Source organism: Phoca vitulina, unplaced genomic scaffold (assembly GCF_004348235.1).
Source record: "Phoca vitulina isolate PV1807 unplaced genomic scaffold, GSC_HSeal_1.0 scaffold9, whole genome shotgun sequence".
Classification (NCBI taxonomy): Eukaryota; Metazoa; Chordata; class Mammalia; order Carnivora; family Phocidae; genus Phoca; species Phoca vitulina.
Window position 1 is genome coordinate 61,875,507 of NW_022589712.1, and position 24,337 is coordinate 61,899,843.

The window sequence follows — 24,337 nt, forward strand, 5'->3', positions numbered from 1 at the left end:
TTTAACTTTTGAATAAATTCACCAGATTGTGTAAGTTCACAAGAATGTTATTCTTTAGAGTTCTTGCCTTAGGCAGCTGTACACAAGTTGCTGTAAAACTGCAGTTGTTGAAATATTTTGGGAATACCTGCTGAGGCAATTTCAGAAAGGAAGCCATTTTTGTTGATTTTATAGTTGTACCTTGTTTGAGACCTTAAAAGAGATTATTCAGTTTGATTATGCTCCAGACATGGCTCAGAGTAACTTTTAGCTGTTTTAAACATTAAATGTCCCCTCAAAGGATGAAATTCTTCGACTGAAGACCATAGGCCAAAAAAGTATGTTCCCTAGACTTACTTTTTGAATTTTTCCCCTAAGTTACATTGTTCTTTAGTTACACTTTTTTATCACTATATATGACTGACTTTTTCATACAATCTAAATGTAGTAATTCCTGGATATGTAAGGTACCAAGGCATATCATAATTTTATGGTATCATTGTTGACATGTCACATACAATATGGATTTATATAATGACAAAAAAGATATGCTATAGTTGGGATTTAGCATACTTTTTATAAGATTAGAGTTTTCATTTCAGATTAATTTTGAATCTTGATCCTTTACCAACTAATTTTGAAGAAGATACAGTGGAAATATTTGGCATTCAGTGGGTTACTGAAACAGCATTGGTGAATTCATCTAGAGTGCTCTTTCATTTATTCAGGTATGTTTTGTTTTGTTTTTAACTGCCTTTGAGCATAGATGCTTTTCAGTTTTGTAAGTTACTTTGCTGGGTGGTTTCTGATACCAATATTACAAAAGCGCGAGTTGTTCATGTTGCTCTCTTGATTATCTTATCAGTAACAACAATCATGTAATGTTTGATGGAGCAGTGATTTTAATGATTCGTTTTTTAGTGAGTGTTCATTCTTTTTCAGACTTTTTATTCAACATTTGACATCATGCATTGAAGACAAATATTTAATGCTTTGAACCATATTATAATTTTGGAAGAAAACTAAAATACTACTTTTGTTGCTGAATCGTCATAGTCTTTCATTGATTTTTAGAGAATGAAATCACACTTTCCAAATATATCTTTCAGACTGTATAGTAATATGATTAATTGATTAAGTTGGATAACATCAAAAATTTTAATGAAATTTTCCAAACATATACAAATGTAGAGAGAATACCATAATGAAACTTCACATACCCTCTCTCAGTGGCAGTACAACACCAAGGTTTTATCACACTTCCTTCATCTGTCCCTTTCCCTCTTTTTTTTGGTTTGAGTATTTTTAGCAGATTCCAGGCATCAGGTAATCTCACCCTTAAATATTTCAATAAGCATTTCTTAAAAATATGAACTTTTAAAAAAACATAAACAGTATCTCATTATCACAATTAACATTCATTATCATTTAACAAGATAATTCCTTATCATTTAAAACTCAGTCCATATTTAGATTTTACATGATTTTGAAATGGAATCGGTTGTTGAAGGCAAATTATCCAAAAATACATTAAGAATATGTATGTGGTACATTTAAATGAAAATGGAAAGGTGGAAAGATTCCTCCTCCCACCCTCATCCCTTGAGGCCTTGTGAAGAGACAGTGTATCTGTGCCTTGTTATGTGTTTTACTGGGAGAACAGTTTGAGTGAGTGATTCTCTGTAAACGTGAACATTATAGAGTGAGTTGAGTCTTTATTCAGGACATAGGTCGTGAAGATGGGTCAACGTTTAAGGAGTTGAAAGGCAATTAGGAAGAAGGACAAGAGATTACTTTCAGATATTAAGGGGGGACATCATAAATATGGCTTTCCTTGATAACTCTAAGTTACTCTTCCTTTTCTGAACTCCTGTAGTATAATTGTCCAATACAATTTAACATTTCATTATGTAACTGTTAACCTAGGATTTTTATGTAAGTATCTTAAACTTTTTGAGGGTATATAAACAATATCTCATTGATAGTAAAATCTATGATATTTATAATTATATATACATATATGCAGCTTTTAATAGATATTTTTGGAAGGTCAAACAAAGGCATGTTTTATCTTTTCTCAGTCTTGACTATCTGACCCTGTATAAATATCCACAAAGTATTTTAAACATCATTCACAAGTGAGAGGCTATGCACATACTAAAGCTATGTAATAGATTTTGAAATATCCCTATAATACATGCTTTAAATTTTTCCAAAATTAACTCTCACCTTACGTTTTCTTAAATTAGGCAGCAACTGTACAACTTGGAAACCTTATTACAAGCCAGCTGTGATTTTGGTAAGTTTTAAGTGTTTTTAATAGCAAAAAGGAATTGAATTGCACATCTATGATGCGTAATTGGGATATAAGAACATGGAGGAAGAAGCATTAGGTTAGAAGTTCAGGATAGTGTTTAGTGTTCAGAAAAAATATAACACTTAAATTTTGTTGTAGCTGAGATTTATAATATTTTTCTATGTCTGTGATAAAATTGATTTAAGGCTAAACATTTCTAAAGTGAATTAACAACTTGCTTTGGGGGCGGGGAGTGGGACCTCATGCTGTCTTCTTGCTCTGCTTTTGGTTTGTTTTTGACATTTAATGGGTTACTCATGGAGGGGGTTTGATATAGTTAAGGTAGTGAAGGGAATTGAAGACAGTGTTTTAGCGCAGGCTAGCTGCTTCTCCTTTCTGGCAATTGTGCTCCAGTGTAGGAATTAGACTCATCACACTGTGGTCAGCCTGGGTTCCAACCCTAGCTAATTATCGGTCTCACACCAGGTAACAGGTCCCACCTCATGGAGTTCTTGTGAGGATAAATGATATAATGTATGTTAAGTGCTCAGGCTAATACCTGTTATTAGTGATGCAACTAAAGATCACCTGGAACACACCTTTGGTCAATGAGAGGTTGAGTAGCTTACTGACACAAGAAGGAAGTACACATCATGAGAAATAGTTGGGGCTTCTCAGGGAGAGTAGGGAGGGGCTTGTGATAGGGTTTGCACTTGCACTGGTGATTTGAAGAGAGTTTAAGGGGACTAGGACTTTATATTGGATTGGATGGTGTTAAGCAGGGACAGTGTAATGAATTGAATATGTTAATTTTTGTCTAGGAGGTGGGACCCAGAAAGACAGGCTAAGGAGGGTTCTAATTAGTAAAGTAATAGTCATGTTAGCTGCAAGAGGGAAATATTTTGTTTTTGTATTTTGTTTGTTTTTCTGTGATTGCATAGTGCCTTGTTTCTGTATTCAGACATGATTACAGAGAGATTTTGTTTTTGTCTTGTTTCACCATAATCACAGAGTGGCCCCATCTGATTATTTTTGATATTTCATGAAAACTTTAGTTTCAGTAGGGAACATGATGACCTAGGTGTTAGCTATCTGCTGTCAGGGCTGTTTTGTTTTCTCACTGTGTGCTCAGTAAATGTTGAGTACTATTTATCACCTGAGGCTCTGTTTCAGGCCAGGTACTGTGTAAGGTGATGATGAATCAAAGTGGAAGAATCTGCTGAGGAGTTTGTAGTTGGTAGGACATAGAGACACACAAGCATAGGACAGCATGGTAGACGGAAAAGTGTAGTAATCGTGGCATGTATAAGCTGCTATGGGAGCCAGGGGCTTCATCTGTTTAGGGGCCCATCACAGAGTGATGCCAGATCTTGGTCTACAGAGATGAGGAAAAAATAGGTAGGTAGGCAAAAGTTTTGGGGAGTGGAAGAGTTCCAGGTGGAAACAACTGTATAGACGAAATCATTGAGGTGTATTGAAACCTAAGTTCGGGGAGCAGGAAGTGGTAATTATGTATGGTTGGATCAGAATGTATGATAGAGTGATAAATTTGGAACAGATGAAATCACAAATGAACTGCTGCTTGTATGGCTTACAAATTTTTTTTGTCACTGCCCACGGATTAATTATTTAAACTTTGATAACACTTAATCTATTTTGGTTTCAGGGAAGATATCCACCCTACACTGCAAAGCAGACAATATTAGGCAGCAGTGCGTGACATTTCTTCATTATGTTAAAGTTTTCGTCTTTAGGTAAGATGTCAGATGAGTATTTTGATTACTGCATGAATTTCTGAGTGCATGTTCATCCAGAGTCTGGTTATTTATTGTATCTATCTTTTTTTAGGTATCTGAAAGTACAAAATGCTGAGAGTCCTGTTCCTGTCCATCCCTATGAAACTTTGGAGGCACAACTTCCGTCTGTGCTGGTTGATGAACTTCATGGATTACTCTTGTATATTGGACATCTATCTGAACTTCCCAGTATTAGTCCAGGAGCATTTGTAAATCAAAACCAAATTAAGGTTTGGCTTGTTTCATTTAATTTTTAAATCCTCGTTTTTTTTTTTTCTTTTCGCAAGGAATATTCATTCATTCAAGAATGAGGAAAAATAGTCAAGAGTGCAGCTCAGGGACTAGACTGCCTGAGTTGAAATTCTGGCTCCTCTTCTAATTATGTGCCATTGGGCAAGCAACACCTCTTGCCTCAGTCTCCTCACGTGTATAATTGGTTTGCTTCCTAGAGTTATTGGGAAAATTAGATAAGTTAAAATTAATTAAATAAAGTGCTTAGAATATAATATAGACTGAAACAGTGGTCGCTATTCTCAATTCCAGTTTATAACGTGCAGATGTGTACAAGTTTCAAAGCAAAATAACCTTTATTTTTAAAAATTTGTATCATTTTTCCCATTGATAAAGGTTTGGGCAAATCCTAGTGTTTATTACAGTAAAATTCAAGATCACCTTTCTATAAAAGCTACACCTTCAAAACCACAGCATTATGTCTATTCTTACTTTTGAGACCTTTTTGGAATATGATTAAGATTGTTTTGACTATTCCCCTTTTTTCTACCTGTGAAATCATTCCTATAGAAGATTTGTTCTTTTAAAATCTGTATTGATAGCATGACCCAGTTTATAGATGTAATTACCAAATTCTCCATAGGAAAATGTGAGCTTATATGAATGGCAAATTGTAATTCCCTGTGGGTTTCCCTGAACTCTCAACTTCTTTCATTCGATTTGACTTTACCAATTTGAATAACATTCAGTTTTTAGGAATGTGTCTTTGCCAAAATGTAAGGTACGAATAAATGTTTATGTATTTCTGTGAAATTTAACAACAACAACAACAAAATGCACTCTTCTTATCAGGGACCAATATATGTAATATTAAAAATAAAAAGTCCAAACTGAATTCACAGGTTAATATGTCTAATCCATAGAAAGCAAATAGATAATTGCTTGTAATCATAACACTTAATAAATATTCGTGGATAGATTATGGGGAGAGGGATATTTTTCCTTCATTTTGGTCTCTATAAATTGGACTGGCTTTATTTTCTGGATCTTCATCAAATGCTTAAGAAAATAAAAATTAATAATTTATCTAGCAGTGGAAATAAAGACTGCAAAGGTTCTCAAACTAGGTTTTGCCTTTCATAGCCTTTTTAATTAGGCAAACTTGAAAAGAGGTTATTTGAAGATCAGAAGGCTGAATTTTTAATGCACATACACAAAAAAATCATACACTGAAATACTGTTCTTTTCTGAAACAACAGCAAAAAAAATCTTACAAAATGAAAAGTATCTTTTAAGACTGTATTTCTTGTGTTTTACCTATCTTATATATGAAAAGTATTTAATTGGCATTTTCAGTTAAACATCTGTCTTTTATTTTTAAGGAACTTTATTAGAGATATTTGTTGGGTATTATGTATTACAGATACTTTCATCAATTTATCTTTTCTTTTTTAGCAATTAATCTGCCTTGCTATGGAGATGGTTTAAGTTTTGTATATAGTCACATTTGTCAGGTTTTTCTTGTGTATCATCTCTGTGTGCTTGTTAAAAATATACTTGTTTTTTACATTTATCTTTTTAATTCATCTCTTTTTAAAAAATATGCTGTGAGGTGGGAAATCTAACTTCAGTTTCTTGCAAATGAATAAGTTAATAACCAGTCTTTTATTGAATGGCTCATGTTTTCCCCACTGATTGGAGATACCATGTTTATTTCTCTCTTGCCTATTTTTGCTGTTTATTTATTATCTATTTCTGAGCCAATACTGTTTTATTAGTGTAGCATTTTATTTTGTTTGCACATTTGATAAGACAAGTCCCCTCTCTATCATTCTTTCTTCTTCTCTTAATAGAACATGTATATCATTGTTATTTATTTTTAAAGTGATACTAAATGTTGGCTCAGGGAAGGTTATTGACAACCCTACTACAGCACAATAGTTAAGAGCACTGGCTTTTGAATCAGAATTAGATTTTAATCTTAACGTGTGAATTAAAAGGTAAATTTCTTCACTGCTTTTAACTTCAGTTTCTTAATGGGCATCTCAATAGTGTCTACATGATAGTCTATTTCTCCTGTTAGAATACTTCATAGGAGTTCCTGGGTACTCATTACATTTAAAAACATATTTCCTAGCTAAAGTCTAAAACAAGATTATGAAAATAAGTGGTTAAAAAATTCTTTTACTGCCTTGCAGCTGTAGTAAAATCAAAGGTTGGTTGGAAGGGACCTTTAATGTACAAGTCTATTTAGCAGCCCCAAGGTGGGTCTGTCCTAAAGCATCAAATGAAAATATGCTTTCAAAGATCTCCAGTGAAAGAATCCTCTAATGAACAAGACCCAGTTTTTCCCTAAGCTTTTGAAGAGTGGGTAGGTTACTTGGTTCCTGATACTTATGCTTATGGAGGAGTGTCATAGCATGCTGTAAAATGCCTACTAAAGTACTATGAATTCTCAGTCACAGTTGATAATGTCCTTCACAGCTTTTTCCACCATCATGGCATTTATTACATCTCCACTTAGATATCCATTGGATGGTGCTAGAAATTCTTCACATGCTGGGTGAAAAATTGAGTAAGTTTATGGATTTCTGATTTATATCCTTTTTAAATCTAAACCCTTAATTGTTTTTTTTTTTAAATTACAGGTCATCATTGCTTTCCGGGTTTTTTAATTTTTATTTTACATCAAATAGTAACCAAAGTAAAAAGTCAAGGTCTTATTCCTTTTTTCAAGAGAACAGTTTGGTCCATTTATCTTTCCATACTTCTATATTAGTCTGTATATATATATATAGAAACTCTTGGGTAGGATTTTTGTCTTTGTTTCTAACCACAAATGGTAGTGTTCTGTGTAATGTTTAATTCAACAGTTTTTTAGAGATCTGTTCGTGTCAGTACATATAGTTATACTTCATTCCTTTAAGGGCTGTATGTTATGGCTCTATCATTATTTAGCCAAGTCTATTTTTTAATATTTCCATTATTTCCATTTTTTTGGTACTACAAGTAATATTTCACGGAACATCCTTGTATATATATATATATATATACATATATACGTATATATACATCTTTGAATACATGTACAAGTTATTCTGTAGAGTAGATTCTTAGAATTGGAGTGGCACATTCAGCTTTAATATCGTAACCACTGCTTAGTTGCTGTACAGAGTTTCCCCAATTTGTGTACACTGCAAGCATGCCTTTGCCTCATTCTCTTGCCAGTAGTGGATATTATCAGTTATTTTTATTTTTTGCCAAATAATACACGAAAAATGATATTGAATCTCTGTTCTGCAATTTTTTGAGTACCAATGAAGTTGAACATTTTTACATAATTTTACTGTTTTTTATATTTGCTTTATTATTTGTTCATTATCTTTGCTCATGTTTCTTTTTTTAAAAAAAATAGTAGTTTGTATATATTATGGATAATACTTTTTTATTTCACATATTGCCTGTTTATTTCTTGGTCTTGCTATTTGGCATCTTTAGAGTCCATTATCAACTTAGCAATATTTTGTAAATATTACCTATTTGTAAATTATCAATTTAGGTTATAGGTTATAAAAACATCCATTATCTCAATACCTGATTTTCAGTAAACTAATAAATACACGTATGTATGTATGTGTATGTGTGTACACATATACATACACATGCACACAAACATACAAAGATGTCTACAAATACATAATTTCTTCTCTCACATGGACTTTGTATTTCAGATAATAATTCCTTGGAGCAATACTTCAAGGTGTACTTAATCTGATAGGTACACATTTTAGTATCTATTACCTTGGTTTGCTCTGTTCACACCACAAAACATTTGTATGTCATTAGTTAATCAGTATTTGTTTACAAAATGTTTTAAAGCCTTTATTGGTCAGAAATATTGGTGAAGATTTTCTAGCATTTCCCCGCTTTTTTTTTTTTCCGTAAGTGATGTTACATTGTTACATTTTAAAGATGACCACATTAAGAAAAGAGAAGTCTATTAAGTGGCACTTGAGAAAATTGAAAACTTTCTTTGGGTAATGTATATCAGTGATCATATTAGAAAGGAATTGTCCTCAAATTTAACTTTTATTTCTAAAGAAATTTGTTTTTAACTGTATATGTTGCAGTTTTGTTGTAAGTCAATTTAAAGGAGTATAGTTACTTTCCTCCTTCTGAATTAGTAAAATCTGTAGTTTTAAATAGGATATATTTTATTATATTTTTAGAACAAGTTGTATACGGTCATCAATTTATGAATCTGGCAGGTGACAATTTAACCAACATCAGCCTATTTGAAGAACATTGTGAAAATCTCCTTTGTGATTTAATAAGCCTGTCACTCAACAGGTATGACAAGGTAATGTTATAAGAGTTTATATTCCTACATCTGAAACTAATGGTGTGTACTGTATGTTGGCTACTTGAATCTAAATTAAAAAAAAGTTTATTTGTATTTTTGATGCTTAATGATAATAGTCCTTAATGTGTGTCATTTATAAGAATTTAATCTGATTGATTTACTTGTTAATTCTCCTAATTTTATATTTATTATGGTCTGGGAGTTGAATTAGAAAAGAATTTGATTTAAACATTTAAAACAGGCTAAAATTAATTTATCAGAGGCAGTTGTTTTGTTTTTAAAAATAGCTTTTTCCATCTTGGCAAAAATAAGTAAAAACAGGATGTTTATGACAATAACTGGAAATTTAACTTCTATGCAAATAGGAGAGTCCAACCCTTTAGTAACATATATATATTGTTACATAATATAATAAATGAGTACTATAAATGAGTATATGTTTATTGTTACATAATACAATAAATGAGTCAACTAATTTTAGTTGACAAATTTAAAGGGAGATTTTGTTTTTCAAAAAAGTATAGAAACATGGGGGAAATTACATCTTCTTACTAAATTGTGTTTGAGTGTTTAATGCAGACAGTGATTTGAAGATGCTACAATACCTACTCATTTTCCAGCAATGGAAATTTGTTGATTTATCAGTTATTTCAAATTGTTAGCATAAACCTTATGGGAAATCATGATTTATAATTTTTTTAAATTTAGATTGTGTTTTATGTATTATCAAAATCTTTTAAATCTGGTCTATATAATTTTATAATTGATGTTATTTAGTGGATTGACCAGACATGATTTAGTAATAATTTTTTTTTTGGGTGGGGGGATTCCTCTTTTTTTAAGTTCAATTAACAATATAGTGTATTATTAGTTTCAGAGGTAGAGTTCAGTGATTTATCAGTTGCATACAACACCCAGTGCTCATTCCATCACATGCCCTCCTTCATGCCCACCACCTAGTTATCCCAACCCCCCCCCCCACCTGCCCTCCAGCAAGCCTTAGTTTCTTTCCTATGCTTAAGAAGTCTCTTATGGTTTGTCTGCCTCTCTGGTTTCATCTTGTTTTATTCTTCCCAGGTTTTTTTTTCTTTTTTTTTTTTAACTAACCAGAATCATGCTGTATGTACTGTTCTTTGATGTGCTTGTTGGAGATGTTCTCAGCCTAGCACACTCCTTTTATCCATTATATATTCCACAGAAATAGTTAGATGTTTGGGTTGCTTCATTCTGTTGTTATAATTATGCCCACTTTTGTGCACAGACTTGAGCACAGGGGCTGGAATTTGAGAAGAGTGTCAATTTGAGCCCTTGGCAATCTGAGGTGAAGGCGTGTTGACTTGGCATTGAGCAGGTGGCAGGCCGTGCATGCTGACTCGGGCAGGAGGGCGGCTGGACTGTGAATTTGGGGCCCACAGGCCAGTGGCATCGTGTGTGACAGGGACGTGGCTGGTTTTGCTTTTAATTTTTGTTTTTCTGGGAAACTCTCTCTCTCCCTCTATTCTAAATGAAAGCCTTGCTGGATAGAGTATTCTTGGCTATAGATTTTTTCCTAATTTTAGCAGTTGGAATTTTTCATGCCACTTTCTTCTGGCCTGCAGAGTTTCTGCTGAAAAACCCACTTGTAGCCATATGGGATTTCCCTTGTATGTACCTGCTTTCCTTTCTCTTGCTGCTTTTAAAATTCTCTCTTTATCACTACTTTTGGCCATCTTATTTACTTTGTGTCTTGGCGCAGACCTCTTTGGGTTGGTTATGTTGAGGGCTCTCTGTGCCTCCTGGATCTGGATTTCTCTTTCTTTCCCCAGATTCAGGAAGTTTTCAGCTATTATTTCTTCAGACAAATCTTCTGCCCCCTTTTCTCACTCTTCTCCTTCTGGGATCCCTATCATGCGACTGTTAAGCCTGACAGTGTTGGCTGAGTTCCCTGGGTCTATTTTCATTTTGCGTATTTTTCCCCCTCTCATCTGCTTGGCTTGATTGCTTTCCATGGCTCTGTCCTCCAGGTGGCTAATCCTTTCTTCTACTTCCTCTTGCTTGCTATTTATTCCAGATGGTCTATTTTTATTTCCATTTAATAAGTCCAATACTCTAACTGGTTCTTTTTTATGTCTTCTGTCTCTTGGTGGAGGGTCTCATGGAGGTCCTGGACTCCTTCCTCAATTCTAGCAATTATCTTTATGAGCATTACTTTAAATTCGCTATCAGACATATTACTTACCTCAGTGTCACTTAGGTCTCCTGCTCTGATTTTGTCCTGTTCTTTGATTTGGGACATATTCCTCTGTCTCCTCATTCTGTCTCTTACGTTGTCTGTTTTTCTGTGTTAGGAAAGTCAGCTACGTCTCCTGCACTTGAAAGTAGTGGCTTTATGAAGAAGAGGTCCTGCAGTGCAATGTCTGTCCCCCAGAACCTGGTGCTTCAGGGGGTGTCTACTATGTGTGTTGCTCCAGGGGTGTCCTACCGTTGTGGCTAGGATGTGTTTGCCTTCAGTCCTGTTGTCTACGATGGCTCTCTGCCTGTTGTGGGCAGAGTCTGGTGCCCGTGGTGTTAGTGGGCTGGTCCGGGGCTGCCTTGGGCTTGAGTTGAGTCAGACCAGGCTTTTGCCAGAGATGCAGTAGCACCAAACTGCAGGCACTGTCCCTGTGTTGTCCCCTGAGAAGCTTTTGTTGGTGGGTGGGGCCTGCAGTCAGACCCACTGCTGGGGTCACCGTCAGACTGGTGTGTGGTTTCTTCCCCTTTCCCTGGGGCAGGACTCACTTTGGAGTGGTGCTGACCCTTGTCTGGGCCGCGTGCACATTGCCAGGCTTGTGGCACCGCTTTGATGGGATCTTGCCAAGAGCGATCAGAGGGGTGGATCTGCTTCGCTGTGGCCGCTTGTCTATGCCGGGCTGTGGAGAGTCTGTTCTGCCAGTTTTCGGGCTGCTTTCTGGGTTATTTATGCCGACGTGGGTGCTCTCTAGGCGGCCAAGCAGCCAGAGGTGAGCCCAGGGACGTTCTACTCTGCCATCTTCCCAGCAGCCTCTCGATTTAGTAATATTTTAACAGTTATCTTTGACTCTGTATTATGTTAGAAACATGAATATAGTATATGTGAAATAGTAATTACATAATGAATTTCTGAAGTCTAGCTATACTTGCAAATATAGTGCATATGCCTTGCATTATTTAGGGCCATTGAGGATATATTTGTTAAAAAAAAAAAAGCTTAACCTAAAATTGCTTAACCTTGGGGCGCCTGGGGGGCTCAGTCAGTTAAGCGGCTGCCTTCGGCTCAGGTCATGATCCCAGGGTCCTGGGATCGAGTCCCACATCTGGCTCCCTGCTCAGCGGGAAGCCTGCTTCTCCCTCTCCCCCCCCCCCACCCCCCCCCCCCCACCCCCCGCTTGTGTTCCCTCTCTCACTGTGTCTCTCTCTGTCAAATAAATAAATAAAATATTAAAAAATAAATAAAATAAAATTGCTTAACCTTTATAAATCCCTAATTGTATTTATTCTGACTTGTAAAAACTTTTTAGTCTGCTTTATAGTGGATTAAAATTTGTTTTCTAATCTTTTTATTAGAAGTTTTTCTTTTGTGGCTGATGGATTAGATCAGGGTTAGGAAATCATTGCCCTGAGGCCAAATCTAACACATTGTCTGTTTTGTAAATTTTACTGGACCACAGCCCATCCTTTTTTTTTTTTTAACCTATTGTCTATGGCTGATGCTGTATGACAGTGGCAGAGTTGAGGAGTTGTGGCAGACTATGTCCCAATAAAGCCTCATATATTTGCTATCTAGCCCTTTACAGAAAAAGTTTGTTGAACATTGATGATTAAAGCAAAGGTTTTTGGTTTCGTTTTTGTTTTTTAAGATTTTATTGATTGATTTTAGAGAGAGCCCACTCGAGCAGTGGGGAGGGGCAGAGGGAGAGGGATAAGCAGATTCCATGCTGAGCATGGAGCCTGACCTGGGGTTCCATCTCAGGACACAGATCATGACCTGAGCTGAAACCATGAGTCAGAGGCTTAACAACTCAGCCACCCAGACACCCCTAAAGCAAAGGTTTTTTTTAAAGGTTGAAAATAAAGTTCATTCTATACTTTTGGTTGTAAAATGGGAACTTAGGGGCAGGCTCAGTCAGTTGGACATCTGACTCTTGATCTCTGCTCAGGTCTTGATCTCAGAGTCATGAGTTTGAGCCCCACGTTGGGCTCCACGCTGGGCGTGGGACCTACTTTAAAAAAAAAAGTAAAATGGGAATTTATTTTAAAATTTAATGGAATGGCACATATTTTGTAAACAATTTTATATAATTGAACATCAGTTTTAAGTCATCTAAATCCTTTTAAAACATTTGGAGAGAAAGATGTAGCATGTAAAATTCTTACAGAATTGAATTTGCTTCTTCTCTCCAGGTTAGGCCTTCTGAAGCGTTAGCAAGTCACCACTGCCGATGTTCCTGCATTAAAGAATTATGGGTTCTACTCATTCATCTTCTGGAACACAGAAGTAAATGGTCTCTTTCAGAAGTAAGTTGTAGAATTGATGTGTTAATTACTGTTCCTAACTCTTATATTGAAATTTTGCAATGGTTTTCGCCAAGAAAAATGCTACGAAGTTCCTTATATAAGGCAACCACCACCACCACCACCAAACAGAGCACTGAGTACCAAACACCTACTGCATTTTTAACCCTAAAGTGGCAATATGAAACTTCTAGGAGAAGTGCAGGATTTGACTCTTATTTTCTCAAGTTTTTTGCTGTTGTTCTGTCAAGAATCTTTTAAGCTAAAATACTTCATACTGTCTAGTAATCCAGAAAACAATTTAATCAAGAAATATGGCAGATTTAGATTTGGGGAGAAATAAAGTAGGTTTTTATTACTGAATTTTATGGCATTATTTCAAGAAAGGAGGAAGAAAAGTGCAAAAGGGAACATAAGAAATCTTGGACCTCATTTTGAGCCAACTCTTCAGAATGGGGCTTTATTTTATTTCAGGTGTTGTGGATTAGTAGAAAAAGAGAAATACAGGTAGAAGTAAGTACAAATAATTAATTATGAAATGATACAATGATTTATGTTATATGAAAAAGTCCTTTGATTTTTCATGGGTTTTATAATTTACCAGTTTTCCACAATTTGGGGTTTGGGTGATGCGCTCTCTTTTTAAAAACAAACGTATTTTTGTGGATTTACAAGTACTATATTTTCAGTTATTATTTTAGCAATAAATTTACTGAAGTATAAATTTAGCACATCTTATTATTAAGTAAGAAAAAAATTTTTTCCTCACATTTTGGTTTGTCAGAGTTCAGCTTCCTTTGGTGAGATTTCAACATTAGAGTCTTGGGATTTTTTTCCTTTGATCATTTGCCAGGATGTTTTGTCTCACTGACATGGTAAACATCAATTTTTCCATTTTCTGCAAAGCTTATCATTTAAGAATTTTATATTTCTTTATAATTTTTCTTATTTTACAAACTTCAGACTTGAACATGTAAATACATATAATTAATGTAGGCATGTTCATACTTGATTCTCTTAGTCTTTCTCTAGATTTTAAATAGAAAAGTAAGCATAATTTTAAAATATATTGTAGAAATTTGCATAGCAATATGTATTGCTTAACCTAAATGATTTATATGCTGTTCATTTGATGTAGTAACTAGACTTACTTATCTTAAAATAATGAAAATCTGAGGTCATTTCATTTTTTTAATACAAGTAAAATAACTGATATTATTCAGACTTTGAAGGCTATTTTATTTTTAAATTCAACTTAGAATTTTCCATGCCTGGAAAGACATTTTGACCTTCCTGTTGAAAAAATAATCTAATGTAATCTAATCATGCTGGGTATCAAATAATAAGCATTTACATGTATCAGTAAGCTTGTAGAAAGTGAGAAGTCTTGAGGTCAAATACTTCTTGAGGTCAAATACTAAATGTAGGTGGGAACTCAGGTCCCCTGAACACTGAAACTGCCCCATAACCTTATAAGCAGTTGTTAAATTGTATAAACTTGAACATTAGCTTTCATACCTTATGAGGTAAAAGAATAGAAGACAGAGGTCAGAGTTAACCCAAGTTGGTAGCCTATTGGTATACTGACTGCCCATAAATCTGGGCCCCCAAAAGGATGAACTAGAAACTCAACTAAATTTGTAAGGAAAATTGCATGTCTTTTACTGTGATGCCTTGCAGTTTAAAATTTCTTCAGTATATTTGTTACTGCAAGCCAGCCCTCATACAGCTTTATAGCCTGAGTTGCTGTTGCCTAGATTGTACTAAAAATCTCAAGCCAGTGACTTCTAAGCAGCCACAGACAATGGGTAGATACTTAAATCTGTATCTCCCCTAGTAACTCCCCCCCAAAATATAGAATAGCAAGAACAAATAAAACTACACACACACACACACACGTTGATAGCATAACTACAAGATAGGAATGATAAAAACGTTAACAGTAAAAACCACCACCAAAGCTCTACCATAAAACTTTCTAGCAAGCAAGGGCAGCCTGAGAAAAAATGCTAGCAGTAGTCCTCAAATTGGTCTAAAACCACTGCCAGTTTGTGAAAATACTAAGATTGTTTCCTTGTAAGTCAGAGAATGGGCTAGAACTTGAAAGTGTGTATATGACATGAGGAGGCACTCTTTGAAGGTAGACCTTCTGGAGAATACAAAGGCAAAAAAAGGAATGGTACCCTTGGTGATTGGGAGGTGAAAGGAAATAAAAGGGTAAAATGATCTAGAAAAACAAAATCAAAATTTTCACACCCACTCTCCTACCACCACCACCAAAAAAGAAAGGAAATCCAGGAAAGAAATGGGACTTTGGTACATTGGCAAAAGAGGGCTCTACTGAATCTTTTAAAGTAGTCTAAATCTACTAAATGAAAGAAAGGAAAAAGAAACTTTGAAACAAGTGTTTATAAAGTTACTACTAGGAAACAGAATTGATACACTTTAGCTAATGAACCCTTTCTCCAAGAAACTGTGAAACAGAAGAAAATTATAACACTCCAGATTAAACAGACAGGCATTTGGGGCTGTACAAAAACACCCTGAATAAGATATTTAGATGTTAAAAACAAGTAGACTAAAGCCAGAAGTGAATGGAAAGAGTAAGTGGAATGCAGGAGAGAAATGAAAGAAAAATCATTTTAGAGTTGAATAAGTGACAAGGTGCCCAAGAAGAATATACTCAAATGAAAATTTAATCAGGGGTATGGAAGAAAGACAGAAAACAACCAGGGGAATAAAAATTAGATGAAGAAAGGAATATAAAGAGTTAGAAAATAGCTGAAATGGAAGATAAGCAAAGAAGAAACAGCTGTATATATAAATGGAGTCCCTAAAGAAGAAAACAGAATAGGATATAGCTAACATTCAAAACTATTATCCAAGAAAACATTCCTAAAAAAAAAAAAAAAAAAAAAAGCTAATTCTACATATTGAAAGGGCCTACCAGATCACTGGAAAGATTAACTCCAAATAATCCATCCCAAGGCATATCCTGCTAAAACTACTTGACTTCAGAAATACAGAAAATGACTTTAGGTCCTTTAGGAAATTATCGAATTTTCTAGACAAAAAGACCTAATAACTTACAAGAGCAAAGTAATTTGACCTGCACTAGACTTTTCAAAAACATCATAAAAAACAAGTTAACATTTAAAAAGACTCAGAAAGCCGTCCTCCTTGTGAGAACGCAGCCAGAAATCTGCTATCTAGAAAAGGGCCTTGAGTCCACTCTGACGGACCCCTGATCTTGGACTTCCAGCCTCCGGAATGAATAAACATTATGACACAACAGAGCAGCCCTCAGCTTAGAAAAAAGTGATGTAGGTCTCATCTCTTTACTGTAGAGATATTATATGGACCAAAACTGTGAGATACTCCCTTGATAGAAAGCTCAAGACCAAGAAAAAGTGACCAAACCAAAAGGAAACAAAATGACAGAAAGTTTCTTCTAAGACAATAAAGAAGCAAGTTAAAAATTACTCTTTGTACTGACTATCTGACATGCAGTGTCTTTGGGGATGGAGATGGATGAGGATAAGCCAAGAAAGAAAAACAGAAAAAACAATTGAAAATTTCCGGAAAAGCAGGGCAGCTTCTCTGCTTCATCCACCTGGGAGTTAATGATATCACAGAAGACATGATCATTCCCTGAATGTTGACAGCCGGCTGAGCTCCACATAGGGCCTGTTCTTACAAGCTTTCCAGACTGAAGGCAGAGGTTTTGTTTTGTTTTGTTTTTTGTGTTTTTTTCATCTTGTACAAAGATTTTGAAACTTTGTTATGTGGCAGCACTGATTTATACAATGTACTCATTATGTTTTTAAAAGAGGAAATCGTGTGTGTGCACATGCATGTACACACGCATGCTAACATTCTTCCAGAAAGAAGTATTTGATTCCTTCTCCCTATCCCTTGCCTCCCCCACCCCATCCCTAGAATGAGGGAGGTGAAGATTGAATGGGATTTGGAGTTTTCCTGCTGAGAAAGAGACATTTTCTGCAACCAGGTCTGTGTTCGAAGGGCTAATGTTCTAAGGAAATTATCCAAAGGGGAGAGGCTGTTCAGGATTTTTAAGTTATTTTCAAATGTTGCCTGGGCTGCTGCTGACTTCTGTGAAGCCAACAGGATGATGCTTCCCAAGAAGCAATTAGAGAAGCCTAAGAGAGACTCAGGAATGTTTGGAAATTCACATACACCCCAAATTAGATGGGAATTCCAGGAATGGAAGTAAACTAATTTGATCAAGGACATATTTGTGTTCCAAGAAATATTCTAAATGCTGGATCTATGTGTATGACTGTTGCCTAAAAACCCAACACTCACTATCTAGTAAACATCAATTAGACTTTAATTTCAGAGAAGGAAAGCAAATTAATATTCCTTGAGTGATACTTCTTATGTGCCAGCAAGTAGAATGGGTGTGAGGTTAAGTAAACTGTTCAGATAACAGTCAGAATATGATAAACGGGGGGGCTTCCAGTGTGGATTTATTTGATGCTACAGCCCATGTTATTTTCCTACCACATGATTATGTAAGAAAATGCATGTTTAAGAAAAAGAAAAGAATAGCTAAATTAATGCACTCCTTTTGTGGGGAAACAGACCTAAATATATTTTAGGTGCACTCCCCAAAGTGCCACAAATAAGGCAGGGGACACCTGTGCGATGCCATGTGCAATCTAGTAGTTTCTGACCTGTATACATTATATTTCAGCTGCCACATGTATGTGTAAATTTATATATTGCCACCTTTAAGCATTATAAAAAGATTCTTGTAAAAATTTTCTGTGAAATAAAAACATCAATACCAAAAACAACAACACAATGATTCAAAATGTATGGGCCAAGAATTTTATAACTTTGACCCTAGCATTCCCACTTGTAGAAGTTTGCCTTTAGTATATACCTACAGCAATTCAAAAATTCATATGCCTCAGGCTCTTTGTTGCATTATTTGTAAAAGCACAATGTTAAAAACTACCTAAATGCCCATACACAGGAGAGTAAAACCATGGTTTATTAGCACATTAGAGTATTATATATTTGTTCAATAAAATGAATAAAATATCTGAACTGATAATGGTTTGATTTCCAGGACTTATTGTTAAATAAGCAAAGTGCAAAAGAATACTTATAGGATGCCACCTTCTGTGTATGAAGGGGAAAATAGGAAATGTGTATGCTTAGTTGTCCCAGATAAATACTGGAAAGACAAATCAGGAACTATTGAAATTGGTGGGTAGGAATGGGAGATTGGTGAGTGACAAATGGAGTAGAAGGGTTTGAATGTGTTATGACATTAGAACCATGTTAATTTTTAACATGCTCCAGAAATAAATCAACGTGTACGGAAGAGGAATTCAGTGGAATATAAAGAAAAACACTTGAACCTAACTGTATTACAAGTGAATAACACATGGGAGGAGCTATGGGGGCCGGGGTCGGGAGGGAACTGACCTAGAGGACTTGGAGTGCACTACTTTGACAATTTGCTCTAAGGCTAAAGACAAAGAATTATAACGAACTTCAGATCCTGGACTCTTGTTTGTAGATTTGTCTTACAGTGTTATATATGGGTTAGCAATTCTAGATATTTGTACTCTAGGACTGAGCAAATTAATAAGTACATTATGGGTAATTAAGAACCAGCTTTGCCACTGTTGGAAAATTGAGTTATAAATATGGAAAGAGGGAAAGATAGAGTGAAAGATAATGTGTTGGGATGGAATTTGAGAGATCAGTATGAAATAATGTTTTTTAATAATTGGAACTAGATAGAGATTTGTGTGTACGTACATGCATTTCCTACCTTATCCACTAGGTGGGCCTACAAACGATGGTATCTGAGTAACAATGAGGAAACTGCAATGTCTTGGTCTTGAAATTACTAACCTCCATTGAAAAGAAACAAAGCTCCTTTGGCAAATGTCTTGATCTTCCACACTGATGCATGGAGAATGAAAAATGAGACTGGAACATTCTGTACCGGAAACTAAGGAGGTACTCAGAAAATAATGAGGACATGTCAAAAGGACAAAAGAGCCAACATGAAGATCTCCCACACTCTAAACCTAGGATAATTTGAGAAACAAAAGATAACAAAGGATTGTGATCTATACAATAAGTGTTTATGGTTCCATACGGATATAAATAAATAAACAAACAAATAAATAAATAATAAATAAATAAATAGAGGGAAGGGGAGTTCTTCCTAATAAATGTAGATGTTGATGGAATTAGAAAATCACCAGTTGACAACCTCCTTAGTAATTGTTTCAGGCATGAATCCTCAGTGGCTGCCAAAAGTATGATGAAAAACAGAATATTTGCACAGCTTGCTGTGTCTATACAATACCAATTACAAGGGGAGCCATAACTTTATGGTGTAGAAAATCTGGCAGATACCATCTTAGCCATGTGATCAAAGTTAACCAATAATAGGACAAATTGATATTATGTACCCTCAATATGATGCAGTGAAAGAAGAAAAATGTTTCTTTGGTATTCTTGTGAAAAATGTATACTGTGAATCTAATTATGAAATTATGAAAGATAATTACTGAAGAACTGTTACAGATGAAAGGAAATAGAAGAGACCTGGTAGCAAAATGCAGCATGTGAGAATACAGAGGAAATCTGATAATGCTTTTATCTGTAGTCCCAAAGGAGAGTAAGTAGAGAGTGGAACAGAGCAAATACTTGAAGAGAGAATGGCAGAAATTTTTCCAATGTTAATGAAAGTTATCATATTAAGAAACCCAATCAGTTCTACGTAGGGTGAATAAAAAAAGAAAAGCAGACCTAGATACATCATGGTGAAACTCCAGAACATCAAAGACAAAGAGAAGAGCTAAAAGCATTCAGACAGAAAATTATGTTATCTTCAAAAGGGTGACAATTAGACTGTAAACTGACTTCTCAAAAGCAAAGGAGGCCAGTGGGACTGGTACCTTCATTGTATTAAAGCAAAGTAGTTGTCAACCTAAAATTTTTTACCAACGAAATCTTTCAAGAGTGAGGTGAAACAAAGCTATTGTCAATGAAGCAGAATTGAAGGGAACTTTAAAAGATATATTTTAGAAGAATGATGCCTGAATTGGGGAAGGGGGGAGGTGGTGTGATGTATAGAGGAATAAAGCACAAAGAAAGTAGTAAATGTTTTGTATAAGTCAGTAACATAATCTACTGGAATTTAAAAAAGAGAGTTAAAGTACACAGTAATACTGGCCTAGAAATTGGATAGGTAATAAATGAATTTAAGGTCCTTATTTTGTCTAAGAGAAGAGCAAAGATATATATTATCAAGACATTTGGATATATGCTATTATTTCTAAGGTAATCACTGAAAGAAGAGAAAGTAGACTTTAACTTACAAGCTAGTAGAGGGGGAAGAAAAGAAATATTTAACCCAAAAGAACTCAAGAAAGGGGTGTTTGTGGAAAACATAGGTATACAAACAAATACAGAATAAGATGGTAGATTTAAAACTAAATGTATGAGTCATTAACTGCAAGTGGACTACTGAAATGCTCATTTAAAAGATACACTGTCAGAACAGAATGTAAGCTGTTTACAAGAGGTAATCTAAAACAAAATGCAGAAGGGCTCAGAATTGATAGGAAAAGATGTAAGAAAGGTAACGTATTACACTAGTATTGGAGAAAATTAGACTTTAAAACCAACAAAAGCATTAAGTCATTGTGTACTGATAAAAGGTTCAACTTATCAGGAAGGTAAAGCAAATTAACATTTTTATGTGGCTAAGAACAAAGTATTAAATGTAGAAAATAAAAATTGCCTGAACTACAAGGAGAGATATACATATGCATAGAAATATTGAGATAGGTGAAAGAAGATATAATTGAAATTGTAAAATATTTCAAAGTAAATGATAACTAACATACTAGTTAAAGCTTTGGGACTGTAGCTAATGATACAGAGGGAAATTTATAACTTTAAATACAGATGTTAGAGGGGAAAAAAAAGTTGAAAATCAATGAGCTAAGAATTCATCACACAAAAAGTTAGGGAAGAAAATCCCTGCATTATAAACCCAAAGAAAGTAAAAGGTAGCAAATAAAACTAACACAGATTTATGAAATTGAAAATAACAAAGATGATCAAATCAATGAAAATGATCAAAACAGTCAAAAGTTGGCTCTTCAAAAAGATTACTAAAATTGGCTAATTTTCCTGAAATTATTACAGTCAATACTAGAAATTTAAAAAGGAACATGACTTCAGATTCTGCAGATATTTTAAAAGTTGAGGTATTGTCATCAACTGTATGCCTAATAACTTGAATAGGTTTATGAAATGGACAAATACCTAGAAAAAAAAATTTACTAAAAACTCATCAAATGTTCAACAACAGTATATCAGGTAAATGGGTTACCATATAGTCATATATTAGAATACTCTGATGAGCTGGGGCTATACTCATTAAAGTGGTTGAATCTCAGAAACACATGTTGAGGAAAAGAAGCAAGTTATGAAAGAATAGAATTAGGCCACTTAAGAATACAAACGCATTAAAAAAAGTAGTGGTGGAAAGCCAAACGATATATGATTTAGGCTTATATACCTGTGTGACAAAACAAAAAAGGGAGGGGGGCTGATTTATTATGAAGGTCAGGATAATGGCTACCGCTGGACAGCAGCAGATGTGATTGTGGAACATGTAGAATCTTTGTAAAGTACTAATTAGGCTCTAGTTCTTGTGTTTTTATTATTCTTTAAGTTTTATAAACGTGTTTTGTTTTCTTTTTTTGTGTGTATATTTGTGCAAATGGTGGGAAAAGCCCAAACCAAAGGTTATGTTCTTTATTTAATTGAATCATACTACCTCTTTCTATAGTCATTTTGGAACTGGTTAAATAAACTACTTAAAACACTCTTTGAAAAATCAAGTGACCGAAGACGACCTTCTGTGCCTGTAATCCAGCCCAGGGATCCATTAGGTTTTAGTTGGTGGATCGTCACTCATGTAGCATCACTTTACCAGTTTGATCGCCATGGAACACCAGATGAAATGGTAAGATTTTATTTTTTTAAATTGCCTTACATTATTAATTAATATGTATTTTTTGTAGACAAATTAGAAAGTAAGTGAGCACAGAAACACAACAAAAATTAGATCACAATCCTACAGAGATAAATTCAGCTTTTGAATCTAGAAGTTTTAGACCTTTCTGTAAACATCTAGAAAAATGATAATCTTTATGTTTTTATTGTTTGTTTAAGGAAAAACACCTTGTAGAAGACTTGGGATCTAATCCTGGCTCTGCTACTAAGTAGTTGCTTGACCTTCAGTAAATTACTTCAACCTTTCTGGGCCTCTATTCCCCCATCCAGAAATCTAGGGATTGAGTTGTTCAGAAAATGTCTTCTAGTTCTAACATCTGTAAGACTGTTGACGGGAAAGCTTAGATCTCCAGTAGTGAATTAGTAGTTTCTGTGAATAATTTCATAAAATTATTTCCTCGAATAATACTTCTTTAGGGAAGCTTTTTATAAAGATAATCTATTAACCATGAGGTTTACTTCAAATAGATTTTAATTATTATATTAATTTCTAGTTAGAAACGTTTTTTACAGTGTTATTTAAAAACCCCTATGAATAAAACTGGCTGGTAGACATTTATTTGAAGCCCTATTTGTGTATAATTTCTTCCATGTTTAGAAGTCAATAGCATACTATTCTATCAGCCCATCAGCTCCTAGAATCTTGAAGCCAGTGTGTCTGTATTTTCAATATTGGTCTCTTTTTTTTTGATCATCAGACCTACCCACGAGTTTCTAAAAAATTCAGATTTCCAGATCTCAGCTCTGGAGATCCTGACTTAGTAATCTGGTTTGGAGTTTGGGAATTCTTATTTTTAAAAAGTTTCTTGGTTCTCATCATCTACCAGGTATAGGGATCATTACTTATGAAGCCTGTTCCTTGACAGATTTTTCTCTCTGAAATACTGGACAGAGTCAGCTCAGAAATCATGCATGGAATCTGAAGATCAGTTAACATTGACAGTAGCGTCATAGAAATGGAAAGGGCCTCAAAAGGTCCTCTAAACAGTCTCCCTAATAATAATAAGGTTTTTCAGGAGATCGCAAGATAAAGTAAACTAGTAAAGTCAGAAAGTACTCTGAGAAACTCACCCACAGCTCAGTATTAACGCATTTAAGCATTGTTTTTATTGAGAGGGATCAATTGAATTTATTTTATTGAGAGGGATCAATAGAATGAACTTCCCAGAGAAAAGGATTGTATGTCTTTTGTTTCTGTACATGAGTTTTTACAATGCTGATACATAGTAAATACTCAATAAATCTCAGCAGATTGTCATTATTATTGTAGTAACCCTTTTATTGAATATTTTTGTGAAGTTAATAGTTTAACATCTTTTAATTACTAGGATACTAGAACAACATTAAAAGAACTCAAAAATTAACCTATAATTCTAATGTCTTTACATAAACATTTTATTTCTCTTCCCATTTTAATTCCCCCCAAGTACACATTTCTGATTTTAATCAGTGTAAATAAATATGGTAATTAGTTAAGCACTTCTGAGTTCCCACTGAGTGGCTATCATAATAATAGGTGCCAATGATAGGATATACATGAAACAGATTGTACTGCCTCTTGCTTCAAGAAACATGATTTCAGATTATTAATGCTTGCTGGAATTGCCATTAACACTTGCGCGAGTGAGTGGTGTATTTCAGTAGTGGTTGATACTGACCTCCACGTACTCCCAGTGTGGTACATAATCTAGCTACATTAATATATATCATTACTATTACTGTTGTAATGTTGAGTTGTACTGGTACAACCACCCACAGCTGCATTGCTGAAATCACTCTTCTATTTCATACGGAGAACTCCATAGGAAATTAATGCTTTTATTAGTTCTGAATCAAGATAGTAATTGAATTGTCTGTATTTAAAATAGCTTAACCTATGTCTTTTAATGTCAGCAGTTCCTGTGTGATTATCTTTTGCCAAGATACATATGTTTTTAAAAATCTTAATTCTTTTTTTTTTTTTAAGAGTTTATTTATTTATTTGACAGGAGGGCACAAGGTGAGGGGGGACGGAACCAGAGCAGGAGGGAGTGGGAGAGGGAGGGGCAGGCTTCCCGCCGAGCACGGAGCCTGCCG

At 34.8% G+C, this 24,337-nt stretch overlaps 1 protein-coding gene across 3 annotated transcripts in view; it reads left to right on the top strand.

Moving 5' to 3' along the window:
* Positions 1-24,337, top strand: part of MMS22L (MMS22 like, DNA repair protein) — a 130,974-nt gene that overhangs the window by 1,330 nt on the left and 105,307 nt on the right. For 2 of the 3 annotated variants that reach the window (XM_032408198.1, XM_032408197.1), the window contains 8 exons: positions 582-707; positions 2,229-2,278; positions 3,942-4,029; positions 4,124-4,301; positions 6,787-6,877; positions 8,532-8,662; positions 13,064-13,177; positions 22,035-22,211. In XM_032408198.1, the coding sequence (XP_032264089.1) occupies positions 582-707; positions 2,229-2,278; positions 3,942-4,029; positions 4,124-4,301; positions 6,787-6,877; positions 8,532-8,662; positions 13,064-13,177; positions 22,035-22,211 (955 nt within the window). The remainder of the gene's footprint in view (positions 1-581; positions 708-2,228; positions 2,279-3,941; positions 4,030-4,123; positions 4,302-6,786; positions 6,878-8,531; positions 8,663-13,063; positions 13,178-22,034; positions 22,212-24,337) is intronic. The other variant, XM_032408199.1, reaches the window with a different exon arrangement.